At 33.5% G+C, this 16,974-nt stretch overlaps 2 protein-coding genes and 1 long non-coding RNA gene across 3 annotated transcripts; all 3 read right to left on the bottom strand.

Moving 5' to 3' along the window:
* Positions 1-679: 679 nt before the first annotated feature.
* LOC144575484 (Protein kinase superfamily protein) lies at positions 680-2,870 on the bottom strand. Its single transcript, XM_078325644.1, has one exon. The coding sequence runs from the start codon at positions 2,753-2,755 to the stop codon at positions 845-847; it is 1,911 nt and encodes a 636-aa protein (XP_078181770.1). The 5' UTR covers positions 2,756-2,870; the 3' UTR covers positions 680-844.
* Positions 2,871-9,454: 6,584 nt separating this feature from the next.
* On the bottom strand, positions 9,455-10,026 carry LOC144575707 (uncharacterized). The gene is made up of 2 exons (XR_013518506.1): positions 9,941-10,026; positions 9,455-9,749 (listed from the first exon to the last, which is right to left on the bottom strand). It is a non-coding gene; the product is annotated as an uncharacterized LOC144575707 (long non-coding RNA).
* Positions 10,027-13,025: 2,999 nt separating this feature from the next.
* On the bottom strand, positions 13,026-15,114 carry LOC144575750 (SGS domain-containing protein). Its single transcript, XM_078325986.1, has 3 exons — positions 14,852-15,114; positions 13,443-13,688; positions 13,026-13,367 (listed from the first exon to the last, which is right to left on the bottom strand). The coding sequence occupies exons 1-3, from the start codon at positions 15,095-15,097 to the stop codon at positions 13,329-13,331; spliced, it is 531 nt and encodes a 176-aa protein (XP_078182112.1). The 5' UTR covers positions 15,098-15,114; the 3' UTR covers positions 13,026-13,328.
* Positions 15,115-16,974: the final 1,860 nt, after the last annotated feature.

The raw sequence follows: 16,974 nt of genomic DNA, 5'->3' as shown, positions 1-16,974 counted from the left end.
TGGATATTTATCTGTATTGTCTGTGTTATATATTAATACTTGACTTGATGTATTACATATGAATACTTGCGCGCATCATTTGTAAAATCTTTCAAATATCAGGCAGTCCTCAAATAACAAGTGGTCCTTCCAAATAGCTAGTAGTTACTAAATAATTAATAACTGGAGGAAGAAATGAGAGAAGGTAACAAATAGTTAATAACTGAGGAAGAAATGAGAGAAAGTTAGCTAGTAGTTACTAAATAATTAATAACTGGAGGAAGAAATGAGAGAAGGTAACAAATAGTTAATAACTGAGGAAGAAATGAGAGAAAGTTATGAGGGGATAGCTAAGTCCTAAGTGCTTCCTAAATTAAAACTCTCCCACATTAATTGATAAATATTTACTAATAAAATTAAACAAATTTCATACAATTTCGACAACAATTAATGACTAATCCAACGATTAAAAATATTAGACGACTTATTTTAAAGACCTTCAAGGTCAATTAGATTTATGAAATATTAATGCTTTTCAATGAAAAGATTGAGAATTGAACAATAGCCAGATAAGCTAGCATACAGAAGTAAAAACGCTAAAAATAAAAGAAGATTTCAACATATCACACCTACTCGAATGCCTCAAATTTCTTGAACAGAATTTTGCATCCAATTTGTCCAATAGCACACCAATCAAGAGAAAGATCGTTTATCCATGGAAAAATCAATTGTACAAGTTTACAAGAATAAACAAACATGCAAACAATACAATAAAAAAATCTATAATACATCAAGAAAAATAACAGTAGCTGGTAATATTTACCCAAGAAATAACCTTTCATCCACTTGGCAAATAGCTCTGCTGTCATCTAAGCATATCAGGATTCTCCATTTTCGGCCCACTATCTGCAGGTGAAGCAGTAAAAGTGTTCTCAACTTCACCGAACCCAAACCCTAACCCTAATCCTAGTGGAACTGGCCGGTCAGGTATCTCTGGTACCGCAACATCTCCTTCTAACATCCTCAGAGCCTCAGCAATAGTCGGCCGCAATGCCACCATAACATGTGCACACAAAATCCCAACCGATACAAACCTCTCCATCACTCCCTTGGCATTTGTATTAGGGCTAGAGTCTATGACCAATGATTCATCCAAAACCTCACTCGTTCGACCCGCTTTAACAAGAGTCCATGCCCAATCTGTGACCAAAACAATCCCAGATGGTGCTGACATGTCAAGGGCCCGCCTGCCAGACATAATTTCCAGCATGGAAACCCCAAAACTATACACATCACTCTTCTCTGTTAGCTGCCCATACAATGCATATTCTGGGGCTAGATATCCATGTGTACCAGCAACTCTGGTAGTTAGATGTGATTGACCCTCTCTGCTCTGCCTGGCCAGCCCGAAATCAGCAACCCTTGCTCGATACTCACTATCTAGTAATATATTAGTTGCCTTGATATCCCTATGGTAAATCGCTGGTTTAACACCGCAATGTAGATAAACAAGTCCTTTGGCTACATCTAATATGATGTTTTTCCTTTGAGACCAACTTAGGGTTTTGCTTTTGTCGCCAAATATATGTTGTTCTAAATTCCCATTTGGCATAAAATCGTAAACCAAGAACCGCTGTCTCCCCTCATTAAAATCATCATCAGAGATGCAACACCCACGTAAAGGCACCAAGTTTCGGTGCCTTAAATTGGAGATGATATCTACCTCATTGCAGAATTCTTCATCACTTCCTTCCATATCAGGGTCCAGAACCTTCTTTACCGCCACAAGGCTACCGTCAGGCAATACGCCTTTATATACCATGCCGAAACCGCCACGACCAATTAAGTTGGCTGGAGAGAAATTGTTAGTTGCTTTGTTCAGTTCTTTTATGTCGAAGAATGTGGATCCAGTGTTTGGCCTTGGGTAAGAGAGCTTACCCTCGGACCCACCTTCGCCTTCTCCTTTTAAAAGCATCTTGTTCCTTCTCTTAGACTTTTTAACATATAATAAGCCTATTATTGATACCAATATGACAAATAAAATTGTGGCCGAGATGGATGATGCAATAACTGCAGTGTGATTTGAACCTGAACTTGCGGTTTGGTTTGATATCGCCAGGCCAAATATGCAATGGGCAGTTGGGGGGTACAGCGGGCCCTGTGTATTAGCTATACCAGCTGCATAATCTATTACGAGGTAAAAACAAGGTGTGGCATGTGACTTATTGCCATCCATGACAGTTAAATTGGCGCCTACTTCCATACCAGCATTCAGACAAGATGAGCATTTGCTCAAATCATTTAGATTCGATCCGCATGCAGAATTAAGCACAGTTGAGTTTCCCAATTTCTTAACCCAGTCTTGCTCAGTTTGGATCCCAGCACAGTAATTGGGGGTTATGATAAATTGATCAGGGGTAAAACAAACTGAAGTAAGATTTGAAGATAGAGAAAGGGGAGAAGAGGAAAGCTTTTGCTGGTACACGGACAGACATGACGCTGACGTGGCAGTGTCAGGTAAGCGAAACAAACCAGTTTTGTTAAGGCGCTCAGCAATGGAGATGGCGAAAACGCTCAGGAGGGTCTGGCAACAGTCTGTCAGGTTCGACGTGGACGGTTCGCATGACGTGTGGTCCCAAGGGAAGGTCGACACGTAAGACAGGTCGAGAGGACACGTGGAGTTACCTGATTCGCTCGCCCCCAACGTCAGTGAGAGGCCCAGTGTAGATAAAAGGACAGCTAAGAGAAGAAACGGCGGTGTGGTTGGATCTCGCATATCGTCGAACAGGTGGTGTGTCGTGCGAAAAGAGAACTGAACAAGTATTTTAAAATGCCAATGGAGTTGTGCAACTGTCTGGACTCTGGAGTCTGGAGTGAGGATTTGTTCGATTCGGTAGAGCATACATTTTGAATGGGCTTGGTCTTTGGTCTTTGTGACGGCCGACATATGGACAGTACAAAAACAATCTTCCTAGATCATGATATTGATACACAAGCCCACAAAAAGTTTTTATGCACCGGGTCTATTCGTAGAAAAGGGGTTTTCTTCGCGCATGGGCGGCGCGAATTTTGCAACGAAATACAAAATTGTTTATCTACTCCGCCGAAACTGGAGTCCACATTGTCTGCATTAACTCAAAAGAACATCTTTTGAGTTGATGCATCTCAACCGTCTAAATTTAAACGGAGCCAATCCGACCACAGCCTATAATTCAGGAGAACCTTTGATATTGGTGAGGAAATAGTTCGCACGAATTTTAAAGCATACTGGACAGTCCAGATGCATTAATTAAAAAGATTAATGCAGAGGATACGAATTCGCGAAACTGGGAACCAATAAGAACTTTCTGTGAAGGTCACGGGCTTTCGGTCTACGGTCTTTGGCAGCTGAAGTGACTCGAACACGAGAGATTCTGGGCCGTGTCTTTTTCAGAATGCACGAGCCCAGTATTATTGTTCTTTGAGATTCGTACGTACAGAATTTGAACAGTTCAGATTTTTTACAGATTAACTCAAAAGTGTGACGTCTCAGACGATGCGGAAGCTTCGTATTTCATCGGTTATATTTAATTAATAATATAAGTTAAAGGAAGGTTTTTATTTTATTTATAATATATTAAAAAATATTATATAAACAAAACAAAAATGTACATCTAATACGTGTAATCAATAAACATTATATAAAACTTATACTAAACACGGTTATATGAACATGAAATATTTTTTAATTCAAAGAAAAATCTATTTCAATAATTTTATATCATACTTAAAAGAATCAGCTAGTTAAACAACAAAAATGATACAAACAAAAAATTTAAAGAAGCTACAAATTGAAGAATGGTACACAAGAGAAGCTATAAATCTAGAAATAAGTTCTTAATGTAAAAAATTTCAAGTATAGCGGAGTGCAAAATTGGAATGATTGGACAATATAAATAAAATAAGAAATCTTTAGTTAACAAAACTATTTCAATAAAGAAAATTTAACAAATTAAAATACATGAAGTAATTTTTTTATCATGAGAAATTCACGATTTAAAAATAATATTATTCTATTTTTTTCTAGAGCCTATTTGACAAAATAATCACATTCTACATCTTAAAAATAATAAACTAAATTCCGTTCCAAAAATAAAATTATTCTGAAAAATGATATAATTAAATATATTTGAATACATCCAACTTAAAATATAATCAAACTTAAAAAGGTTAGACATAGGAGCATAAAAGAGGATTAAGAGGTAAAATTAAATTTAGATATAGGAGGTCCGTGACTCATGTGGCGTGATCTGCCGTGACTATCTCTTAATATTTTAGTGATGGCACGATATGTGAAAAATTAACTTGATCACAGTCCAACACGACACGAGACCAAAGTCACGACACATCACGGCACGGCACGTTTTTTCCAATCGAGTTAGGGGGAGATGATGGGGGAGTTGCATTGCATCAACGATTAATCAAACTAATAGTATACTTTTTGTGGTTTTATATAGATAAAAATATACATATTCTCGTCAACTATTAATTTTGATTTAAATTAGTCGCTGAACTTTTTTTATCAGTTCAAGTTGCCTTATAAATAATTCAATTGGTTCAATCGATACCTTATAATTTTATATCACCTAACCGTTTATTTGGATATTTAATATGCTGACGTGTACTATGTTGTTTTTATTTTCATTATTTCTCCATCTACGACTGTTAGATTTTTGAATCATGTGAAATTTTCTGTCGCTGTAAGCTGTTTTGCTACTTTTTCTTCTAATTATTCTCATGTTTTGTCAATGAGAAACACTTCTCTTTTCAATCTCTTTGATATTCAAAATTGGTTCTCTCCATTTAAATTTAATTATATTAGACTCATATTTAATTATTATGTCTCTTTCACTGAATGACGCACGTGGTATTAATTAATTTCTTTGATCTCAAATGGGTCTCATTCAATTAAAGGTCAATTACTCATTTAAAGAATTGCTTTGTCAAGATAATCTGATTCTTTTTTTTTTCTTTTGCTTTTAAAAAAAAAAAAAAATCAAGTGCAAAGTTGCCATCAAGAAGAAAACCAATTAAAAATTGAAATAGTCTTACAATCCAGATTCTTTCACTTTGTGAATTGAAAATGTTTTTTATTTTTTATAATTAGAGGAAAAAAAATAGAAGTTAATTTTCATGTTTTTTTGCGTCTTGATGACTAATTTTTGTAAATGTGGTTTAAAGGGGAGGAAAGTCAATGGTTCATAGATATTGGTCTGAATAGATTATACAGAGAGAATTAATGTTGAAGAGTGAAGGAATTGAAAAGAACACTTTTTTTTTTATGGAAAACGCTAATATGCTACACGTAGCATAGGCGGTCTCTGTGCAACGACTCAATATTTGAATTGTCAAAATTTTAACGGTCGATCTGAACTGTTCATCATGATCTCCATATGAATATGTACTTATAAACCAAATTTTACATTTTTTAGAATTTTTTTACTATTTTTTTAGATAGGTAGAAAATCACTTGATCTGAAAATTCTGTACCATTCGGATCAAGTGATTTTCTACTTATCTAAAAAAATTGTAAATTAAAAAAAAATGTAAAATTTGGTTTGCAAGTACATATTCATACGGAGATCATGTTGAACGGTTCGGATCGACTGTTAGAATTTTGAAAACTCAAATATTGAGCTGTTACACGGAGATCCTCTATGCTACACGTAGCACCGTAGCCAACTCCTTTTATTATATATTAAAGGCCCGGTAAATGTCGGCAATTTTTAGATATTATTTTTGAAAGTTGAACATGTACATTTTCAAAGAGTCCAAAGAATGATTTGAATCAAACTCAATAATTTAGTACGTATATTTTTCCTCTTACATTAAGTATGTATATTTCATGATGCGCTAACAGTTGTAATTTAATTTGTTTGATTTTAAATGGTTAAGATAAAAAAATAATGCAATTGTGATTTTATATGGTAATATATAATCATTTATTGTGCTGAAGTTTGTTTTTAGTTCTCTGAAAACTTGCTGCACTATTTTTTTTTTTTTTTAAATCTCTTCATATGAATGTTGTCATAAAAACAATTAATTGATAACATTTCTTTCTTTCTTACAACAAAATAAAATAATAATTAACATGTTTGCTCACTAAATATTGATTACCTTTCAATTTAATGGAAAGGTAAAGAAAAAATAGTTTATTTCTTTGTTGAATAAAGAGAAATTATAAAAAAATATTGTTAAATATGTTAAATATATAAATTTTTGGTTTGATTTGCTTCTATTTTTTGTATTTTTTTTTATTTGAATTTTGAACCCGTAGTAAAGCACAGCAAAATTTATTTTATTGAAAGTAACATATACAATTTCACTAAATTAAAATGATCATAATTCAAAGAAGAACAAAAGATACACCTTTCTATAAATATATTCGGGTCTCCGACCTCGTTCAAATATTTCTCGGATATTAGTTCGCATGAAGTCCAATTTTTTGTGCTTGGCAGATAACATATTTTAGATACTGTAACTTAGGGGTGTCAATGGTACCTTTTTAGCCGTTTACCTGACCCGTATCGTATTCGATAAGGCGGGTATGGGTAAGGTTTTTTTTTCGTTAGCTTATTGGGTATGGGTATGGGTAAGAATTTTTTTTCGTTAAATAAATGGGTAAGGGTATGGGTAATGACTATTTCGTACCCGTTACCCTATAGGGTAATTATAAAATTCAAATATATATTCAATTCAATTTCCAACCCACTTAAATGTATATTTAATTCAATTTCTAACCCACTTAAATGTATATTCGTGTTTTTGAATTTTTATTATTTATAAAAAATAATTTAGTTGGAATTGATTGCACATTTATTTTATTTTTTATTAGAAATGCAATTATATATGTGTTAAAATGAATGAGTTTTTGATGTTTAATTTGTAAAATATAATAAAACTAATTATTATACTAGTATTATCCGTTATTCACCCGCTACCGTTTCGTTACCCGATAATATTAACGAGTAAGAGTAGGGTAGGATAAGATCAATTTTTAATGGGTATGGGTAGGGTATGGGTAAGGTCAATTTTAATAGGTATGGGTATGAAAATGTCTCCACCCGACCCGTACTGTATCCATTGACACCCCTACTGTAACTAGGGGTGTAAACGGATCGGATATTATCCGGATTTATCCGGATCCGTATCCGAAAAAAAGCGAATTCGGATATTCGGATACGGATATTTTCGAATACGGATCCGGATTCGGATAATTTTTTAACGGATACGGATACGGATACGGTTTTGAATATGAAGTCGGATACGGATAATTATCCGTATCCGACATTTTCTTTATTTCGGATATCCGAATTTTTTAATGGCCAACTGTCTCTAACCCGCACAAAAGTTATAAATGAACCATTACATTTTGGGGCTAAGCCCACCGGCCTGTTAGAATAAACTTTCAAATATTTGGTTCTCTCTTGTGACTGTATACAACTTTACACCTTTGGATCTACAGATAATATATTTTAATATTTATTTTCTTACTTTACAACTTTACAACTTTCTACCTTCTTTTTACTTTTTACTATGACTCTTCGTATTTGTCTTGCAAGCTTCGAACTATCTTAGGTAATTTTAATATTTGAACTGGTATTGTTGATGGAGATAGTTCAAGACATTTTTTTATTTATTTATCCTACATGGTTGAAAGAATGTTATTCAACTTAAATGGATATATTTTGATAAACAATATGACATGAATAGTATCTATTATTTTGTTAACATGATGTATCTTTTGTAACTAACAAACTTATGAAAAATATTAAATCTAATTTAAATGAAAAATGTTATATTTAGATGTTACTTTTTACTAAATTATACATTAGTATTTTATTTTTAATTATCCGAATTATATTGATATCCGTATTCGTATCCGTCCGAAATCCGATTCGTATCCGTATCCGTTTAATATCCGATCCGTATCCGTATCCGGAACTATCCGTATCCGTATCCGTATCCGAAAAATTATAACGGATACGGATACGGTTTGACCACTATCCGATCCGTATCCGACCGTTTACACCCCTAACTGTAACTCTTTCTCAAAACGGTGCAATTTATTTGAGTTGTTATCTGAATTTTAGAAATTTAATGTGCTTTTGCCTCTGCATTATGATTCTTACCTGTCAATAATCATTTTCCTCCTCTAATAACCTTGGATAGCAATTAATAGAGGCCCTTCTTGTTAATGTTGTGACAATAATTGGATCATGTTTTTGTTTTCCACAGTGACTTACTGATATGAAAACAACTATTAAATAAACAAAAAAAAATATTTGACAAGTACAGTGACTGATATGCAAACTTCCCTGTTAAAAACTGGGGGCCTACACCGATCAAAGCTGTAATTCCACAGTAGAAATCTTTGGCTGGACCTCGTCTATTCCAAATGATTGCACATTTTTTTACTATACTTTACATCCCCACTATTAATGAAATAAAAGTAATCATAATTGAATGATTTATTTTGGTTTCTTTACAGTTCCAGTAAAATAGAAAAACAAAAGAAGAGTGCCAAGCAAAACAAAGCATGCAAAGAAGGTAACAATTTAATACAGTAACCTAGAATAACATATTCCATAAATAATGTAAACCACACAATTTTATTCAATTGCTGAGTAGCCTGGTAGATAATCAAATAAAAGAATGATAGAGGTAAACCACACAATTTTGATTTCTAATTGCAACTTTGCAATGACTTACTGCAAAAATTTTTGAAGTTACAAGGAATATATATTCATTTACATTTTTGTCCTCTTTTTCTGTGTAATCATTTAATTACTTGTGTTTTGTTGCAGGCCCATAATGATGCTTCTATGAGTTACAGATAATATTTATGATTAAGAGGTTGTTAAATTTTTTTTGCAATGCTTATTTTCCTAAATTTTGATTTGTTATTACTAAAAAACCTAAACTAAGTGCCATACTGTTATCTCTCCAGCCTTGCCTACATAAAAATATAAAACAAAATGAAACCATTGGTTGTGAGACCTGCCATTGTCTGTGAATTACACCAACCTGACTTGGATCATCACCATTCACCAATGATATTTAGATGTTAAAGAGCAAGCTAATCTCACATGAAATCTGACATGAACTCACATATCAGGCTGAGTCATAACCATGTTATGAATTTATCGGATCAAGTTGGGTTTGAACATGAATTTGCAAATGCGCCAGATAACTAATCAGATATCATGGCATTGTAAGCAACTGGACTCTTAATGGGTATTTCATCGAACAACTAGCATGGAGGGGTGTTCATTGGTTTGGTTTGGTTTGGTTGAAACTGAAATAAAATAGGCAAACCAAAGTTTTATTCCGGTTTCAAAAATAGAACTGAACCGATCCATTTTAGCCTATCAACTGAACTGAACTAAGGTTTTATTTCGGTTCGTTTGGTTTGTTCGGTTCAAACCAAAGAATATTATTATTTTTATTTAAAGAATGTCAATCAATTGCTTTATAATGTAAATGTTACATCAGGAATTCAATATTACATAATTGACTGTACCACAAATCCAAAACCCATCACAGCCATCCTCTACATCAAAAGGGAAAATTACACTTTTAATCCAAACATTCTAAAAATTTGCATTCTTCAGCCTATTTTATTATATAAGATCAACGTAAAAGATAAAAGTATTCTACAACTTTAATTTGCAACTTGCAAGTGATAGGAGCATAACCAACATATTCTCCAGCCTTTTTCTCTTCTCCAGCTTATCGAATTGTATCAGTCAAACCCACATAAAAAATATGAAACAAGATAAGAACTTTTGAAATCAACACACTTGCCTATTTTATTAAGATCAACATAACAGACAGAAATAAACAAAAAGAAAAAAATGTAAATAAGAAAAGATGAAAATAGCTAACAAGATGTCACTCCAGTGACCTTTTTGCCTATTACTTGAGTTACTTCCATAGCTTATTTTGATGCCATTCTCTCAGATTGTAATCTCCTCCTTAAGCACTCTACAGTTCTGAATTTCTCAGGTTGTAATCTCCTCCTTATGCTACATGTATAAATTTTGAACCGAACTGATTTAGATTGGATTAAACAGTTCGGAGAATAGGAGGGGATTTTGTTCCGTGAACACCCTTACGCTCATCCATAAAATTATACATTTAGCATATGAATCAACAAACTCAATCTCCACAAATGGGTCAAAACCAAGAGCCAATTTAACTACAAACCCAATCTTGCATTATCATCCAGCTTAGCCATGTTCGAGCCATATAAATTCAACTTTTAAGATAAATAAACTATAAAGCATTTCATCTCAATATCGATACACACACAAAAGCAATTGCTCGTGTAAAACCATTATAAATATTGCAGAAATTTCTTAGATTATATTGTAAAATTATTATATGCAATAGTCTGACATTTGAAGAATAGATTAGACAGAGACAAATAAGGGGAGACAAAAGTAGAAAGTTAAAAAGGCCGTGAAAGAGAGTGATACCTGTGAGAAAGGCATCTAGACCAGGCGAAGATTGAAGCAATGCTATTTGTACTGGTTTCACCTCCCTTTTGGCTAAAGATTGAAGACCATTGATCAAAATCCTGCAAACAGAAAACAGAACCAAAAAATCAATTGCAATGGTAATATTTTATAAACTAAACTATTACTGCAAGCACATTTTACATCACAAAAGTAAAAAGAAAAAGAAAAACAAATATGTAGCCATGATTTTTAATTTGCTTAATTGTTCTAGTCTAACCTCGAACCAAGAATTCACTCTGCACATCACCATCATAGTTCTTGCATGCCCAGACATAAACTCCTCCGCTCTCGAGTGCATAAGCCACCATGTCATCAATGAAAACGGTGCTCGTACCTATAAAAAACCGAATTTCATTAATAATTTTTTAAAAATATATTACCAACATTACCACAAAAAAGTAATAACTAAGTTCTTCAACAAAGCTATTTTCTTAAGGGTGCGTTTGGATGGGTAAAGAATAGTTACTTACCCGGTTAGCACTATTCCGATCTACTATTTTTCGCTTGAGTGTGTTTAGATTAGCAAATATGAACTATTCTTTGTTTGTCTTTTGTCGATTTTCTCACTAATCTACTAACCCAACAAAATGTTGGGTTAGCTACTATTCTCAACCTTGGAGTTAGCTCTATTCTCGCTCTATTCCTTGTTTCATCCAAATGTCCAGTGAACAAGTCTGTAAAAAAAAAGGTAAATACATAAAACAATGAAAAAAGATTAACCCAGTAAAAGAATTTCAAGAAAGGAGTTAACCAAATTCCAGCGGCCTCAAACTTGATTTCCACTCGGCTTCATAAACCTCCAGGAAAATGTCCTTAAATCTGCATTATAAGAAAATCCAGGTTGAAGATGAAAATTAGTTCTGATAAGAGATGCACAGTTACTAAATGCAAAGCAAGGTAAAAGATTAAGGACACACCTGCCATCATATTTCTTTTGAATAGTACTCTTAGTGCTGAGATACAATGGCCATTTCTTCTCGTAAGCAGTTGCCATAGAAGCAGTAGCAAAGGCATGGATTAACTGTGCAAGGGTTTCAGATAAAATTAATTAGTGCTTAAAGAAGTCCTTTTCTGGAACCATTTCATGGTCTCCTTACAGCTACAGGATATTTAGTAACCATACCTCCATACCCCTTTGTTTATAACTCTAGCAGTACTAATTTTATCTCTTATTACATATTGTGGTCAATCTTTTCTCCTTGTTGTTGAATTTTTTTTTCTTTATGCAAGCTGATAATTTTTTTTCTTTATGTAAACTGATTTAGTTGTGATGCTGATGTCTACTGGACAAAATTATACATAAAACAATTACTTCTAAGGTACTGATACTGGTACAGTAGCTGTACCAGTGGCTGTCAGAAATTGGTACTGGTACAGTGATTGTACCAGTAGTTGCTTGATTTACTTAACCATCACAGCTGGTACTTGCTTAATTTACTTAACCCTTTCATCTAAGGTAAAGGATCATGAACCAATACATGGTATAAATTGATGTAAAAAACAAAATGGGGTCAATCTAAGGTAATTGCAATCCAACAGGAACTGGGTCAATAACTAATATAATTCATCTAACTTAATTTTGTTTTCTTGCAATCGTCATATCTACTTTATATATTCTTTTTTTTTTTTTTTTGCTCGATTACTTTATATATTCTAACAAGTCCAGAAAAAGCTTCTGTGCAGTGTGCACATTTCACTGAGAAAATCTAAAACAGCTCTCACTTTATTCTGACTTCGTTTGACATTTTGGATTTAAAATCTAGACCTGGTTAGTCTTTCTCACATTTCATCAATAACAACCAACAACAACAAACCAAGCCATTCTCACATTTCATCAAAATTAAAAAAAAAAAAAAAAAACACACACACACACACAAAGGCATTAAGGCTGTATAAAATCCACCCCAAAATTAAACAAACCAAGCCTTTCTCACAACAAACCGTGCTAAAATCCACCCCAAAATGGTCAACAAGCATAACGCATTAGGCCATATACTAAGCACCAATGTCCAAAAGAGCTATTCTACATCGTCCAAAGGCCCTTCTAAAACAACCAAAGGAAAAATCAGAAAAAAGATGAAACTACTACAAATCAACTTCTACAGCACCAGCTACTTAACACAATAAACATCATAGAAAATAATTTTGACATAAAAAGATAAAAAGATTTTCAGTGTGCCCTTGAGCAAGAAAAGAGGTTCCAAGAAGTGAAATTCAACCTCTAATATTCCATAAAGCAATGCTCAGATATTCAATAGTATCTGAAGTTCTGAACTATAAAGCAAGCAAATGTCAATCAAACAAAAGGCAGGGCTTTGCAAATAACCCCAGATATTTCCTACATTTTTCAAATGACACCCAGCAGCTATCATTTTCAATTACTGTCCAGTTAACTTTGTAAAACAAAAATACCGGTAATGAAACGATGGTGTAATTAACTGTTTCAGTAATGAATAGCCTCTTTAAAAAAATAATAATAAATAAATACCGTTAAACAACCTACTGCTATATCAGCAAGAAAACCAGAGTATATGTTCTTATCTAGTTCAGTACCATAAATTCTCAAATCTGAAACTGGTAAAGTTTACCAGCAAAACCAGAAAGGGGCAAGTGCCGGAAAATACTTGTAAACAGTAAATTGGTACAAAACCGAAAACCCATGTGGATGACAACAGTACATGAACTTAGTCTACCCAATTATGCACCTTCATCCAACTTATAACAAAAACTACTAATTTCAAATTCCAAATATGTATCAAAATTGAAAGAAAAATCCCAGCTTGATCCTCATGCCATGCTTCTTCTTTTTGACGCTCCAACTGAATTCTGAAATGCAAAATTATATTAGAATTTGAATCTAAATTTACTATATTCGAAAAAAAACAAGCAACTATGAAATACCTTGTCTTTCTTGAACAAATCGGACCAGTAATATCCTTCTTCACATTTGGGTAGTACAATTGTAACAGTATCTTCTTTTACCTCAACACTACTTCCACCTGGCACTATTTCTTTGAGCAGTTTCCGACTGACAAATCTTTGATGTTTGCCCTCCCCCTCCACGTCATGAAATTTGATGTCCACGAAATCAGACAGTATATTTTTCTCCATCTTCTCCGAATCCACATGGCTAATCATCAGCATTATCTGACAAAAAAGTAAACGATAAACAAACATTGATTGAAAAAATATATTGCATGGCAAACAGATAAAACAGTGAAGGGACCAAGTTATGAAAAGGCATTTCAAAGTCCTACATACCTTTGCATAGCAAACAGACATAAACACATTAACATATTAAAGTACTGCATGGGGCTGACTGGTATCATTCATCACGCAAGAATGATAGTATCGCATGGGGCTTAAGATGGCGCGATATGGAAGGGGCAAGCAAATGGAGTTTTTTTTTTTTTTCTGTCAGGTTGTAATGGACCAGGTATGTGGAATTTGTATTGAGTAAAAGAGGTGCGAAAATAAAGAAATAGAAACCAATAGAAGAGAACAAGAAAAGAGGAAGGAGAACAATTATCAAAACTTTTGTGATATCTCTGATACCCTTTCAGATGTCAACAGCTCTTATATAAAACAAAAATACAAAGGACTGCTTAACCATTCCAGTGAAGTAAATATTGTCCACTACTCTTACTATTTACTGTATCTTTCTTCTAACTCCTCAATTCAGCCCATTTATGCAGCCGATCTGTTATTAATTTCCTAAAGCATAGTTGCTTTCTTCAAGCCCAACTTGAATCTTAAAACATTAAACCAACGCCTCCTTCAAACCTTGTCACAGGTCCGTATATTACGTGATAAAAAAGGGACCTAGAATAAAAACTGAGTTGCATAGATTGTGGAAGCTTAGAATAAAAACTGCTGCTACTAAACAAGGTTTTAACCGTGGAGAACCTAAACAAGAGGGGTTTTAGTCTCATCAGTATTTGTTATTTGTGTAGGGCCAATGAAGAGACCACGATGCATTTATTCAAGGACTGTACTATTTAAAGGCAACTATGCAATCAGATCTTTGGGTTTTCGTTTCCTGAGTATGATGCAATGTTGAATGAAAACATAAATGGCAGAATTAATGAAATTAGCTTGATTTTCTGAATCAATTCGTGTTCTATCACTTATTTCCCCAAATTGAGATTAAGAACACTACACAAGGTTTCAGGCCTACCCCTAGTTTCAATAGCAACCCTAGACCCCCAATTTATTGGAGGGGAAGAAATGTGTCTTCATTCAAAACTCAAAATCAGAAATTTATAAGAAAACCAAAATTCATAATCTATCGTTTAAAAAGAAAAACATACCATCACGTTCTTGTTATCTTGAGCCCAATACCAATGGTTCGTCCCCAAGTTTCTATACTTCTTGACACTGTCGACCTCGAGGTTCTTTAGCTTCGAAGCCAAAGAAAGTATCTTTGAGTCGATCTTCTGGATATCAGAAGAGAGTATATCGGCAACGCCTGGCACCTCGGCGGAATCTCTGAACTTCATTAACTCAAGTCGCTGTGCTTCCAACAAATGTTGTGTTATCTCCTTGTCAGTCGACATGGCCACTGATCGGAGAACGAGAAGGGAAGAAAGAGAGGTTTTTAAGTGAAGTGAGAGAGAGACTGAAAGAGGGGTTTTAACTAAAGAATTCGCATCGTCTGAGATATCTCATATTTTGTTTGACTTCTTGGAAAATCTCAATGGTTCAAATACGTTTGCACGAATCTCAAAGCATAAATAATGCTGGTCCGTGCGCTATTCCCGAATAGGCACCGGACACGTCGATCATGTAAAATATGAGGTATTTCAGAGGATCCGCACTCTTTTAACTAAACGAGAGGGAAGGGAATTCGTATCCTCTGTGATATCTCAAACTTTGCGTGACTTTATGAAAAATCACAACCGTTTAAATACGTTTTGCACGAATCTCAAAGTACTCATAATTCTGACGCCCTACAGCAGCCCCCGAATAGGCACCGGACACGTCGGTCACGCAAAAGTTGAGATATCTTAGAGGATACGAATTCAGAGAAGGGGAGAAAGAGGCGTTTGGGTCTGATACCCACGGAGAACAAATTTTAATTATATGAGCATCGGAACCGTTCGATTCACATCTAGATTCGTACGAGCTTCTCTTTGATCGTTTGCACGAATTTTTAAAGCAAACTATACGGCTCTGATTTCCATCCAGAATTCAAATTTGCTTCCTCTGGACTCTGATCCGAACTGTACTAATTAGGCGATTAGTATATACTCCAAAGTCAAAAGTCAAAACGGTTATGATAAGTTGTTAGGATGTTATTATTCTATTGTTAGATCAACGTACTCTATTGAAAGCAGCTGACAAGTGGACCATCTTTTCCTTTTGTATTTGTACAATTTCTTGGCTAGTGCTGGTTTTTTTTAAAAAAAAAAAGAAAGTGCTAATATTTGTCTCAACATTACAAATTTGAATTATGGATGAGTTGCTTCTATACTCATTATAACTTTTTTTTTTATTTTCAATTTTTCTATCAATTTTTTTAATACATCTTATGTTTTAATGCACGTCAGAGCAATTTACTCTTATTTTGTTTGGAAAATAGATATATTGAGATTTTTGTTGGAAAAATTGAAAATAAGAGAAGTTTTAATGGCTATAGAAGAAATTCACTCTTATTTTGATGGGAAATAAAATATATTAATTTTTTTTGATGAAAATAAGGTAAAATTTGAGAAATTTACCTTTGAATTATTTAGTCACATGTGGCAGAAATTAATATTTTTGCTCTTGGTTCAAATTCCACGCTATATTTTTTAATTCTCACTCTTAGAATGCATGATTAATTTAGTTTATAATTTCATAATAAACTAAAAGTATGATTGTTAATTGTTGAGCACAGATTTCTTGTCATAATTGGTTTAAAAACTGTAAAATCAACAAATAACATCTTGAGTTAAAATTCTCACCAATAATTCCCATATTATAAAAAGAGGAAAAGATTAAAAAAAAATCGTAAAATTTATCAATTGAAGGTAAAGGATTCTTAGCTTCTAAATTATCAACCATTTATTTATGAAATAAAAATTAAACTTTACTATGTATTATATTTCGGTTGGACGCAGGGGAGGAGGTAAGAAAACTAATGGGTCAATTGACCTCCATTTATTTTCATTTTTTTGTATTTATACACGAATAAAATATCACGTTACGGTAAAATTGTTCCCCATTCTATACACGAAAATTTTATATGATTGATCCTCATATATTTTTAACCTCCATAGTTCGAAAATCTGGCTCCAGTCTTGGTTGAACGATATCGAAAATCTCCAACTCTATTATTAAAAGTCATGAAAGATGATGGTGTTACAACTTTTATAACAATTAACGATATAAATTGAATAATTGAAATAATATTTATAACAAAAAAAATGAATTTTATTTATTAAATCTGCAT

Source organism: Carex rostrata, chromosome 24 (genome assembly GCF_964058835.1).
Source record: "Carex rostrata chromosome 24, lpCarRost1.2, whole genome shotgun sequence".
Taxonomy (NCBI): domain Eukaryota; kingdom Viridiplantae; phylum Streptophyta; class Magnoliopsida; order Poales; family Cyperaceae; genus Carex; species Carex rostrata.
This window is presented reverse-complemented; position numbering and strand designations above follow the sequence as displayed.

Excerpts from the sequence above, each read along its gene's own strand:
- LOC144575484 (XM_078325644.1), bottom strand. The coding sequence starts at position 2,755 with ATGCGAGATCCAACCACACCGCCGTTTCTTCTCTTAGCTGTCCTTTTA.
- LOC144575750 (XM_078325986.1), bottom strand. The coding sequence starts at position 15,097 with ATGTCGACTGACAAGGAGATAACACAACATTTGTTGGAAGCACAGCGA. Across the intron at positions 13,689-14,851 it reads AAGATAACAAGAACGTGATG|ATAATGCTGATGATTAGCCA; the intron begins GTATGTTTTTCT and ends CTTTTTTGTCAG. Across the intron at positions 13,368-13,442 it reads ATTTGTTCAAGAAAGACAAG|AATTCAGTTGGAGCGTCAAA; the intron begins GTATTTCATAGT and ends TTTGCATTTCAG.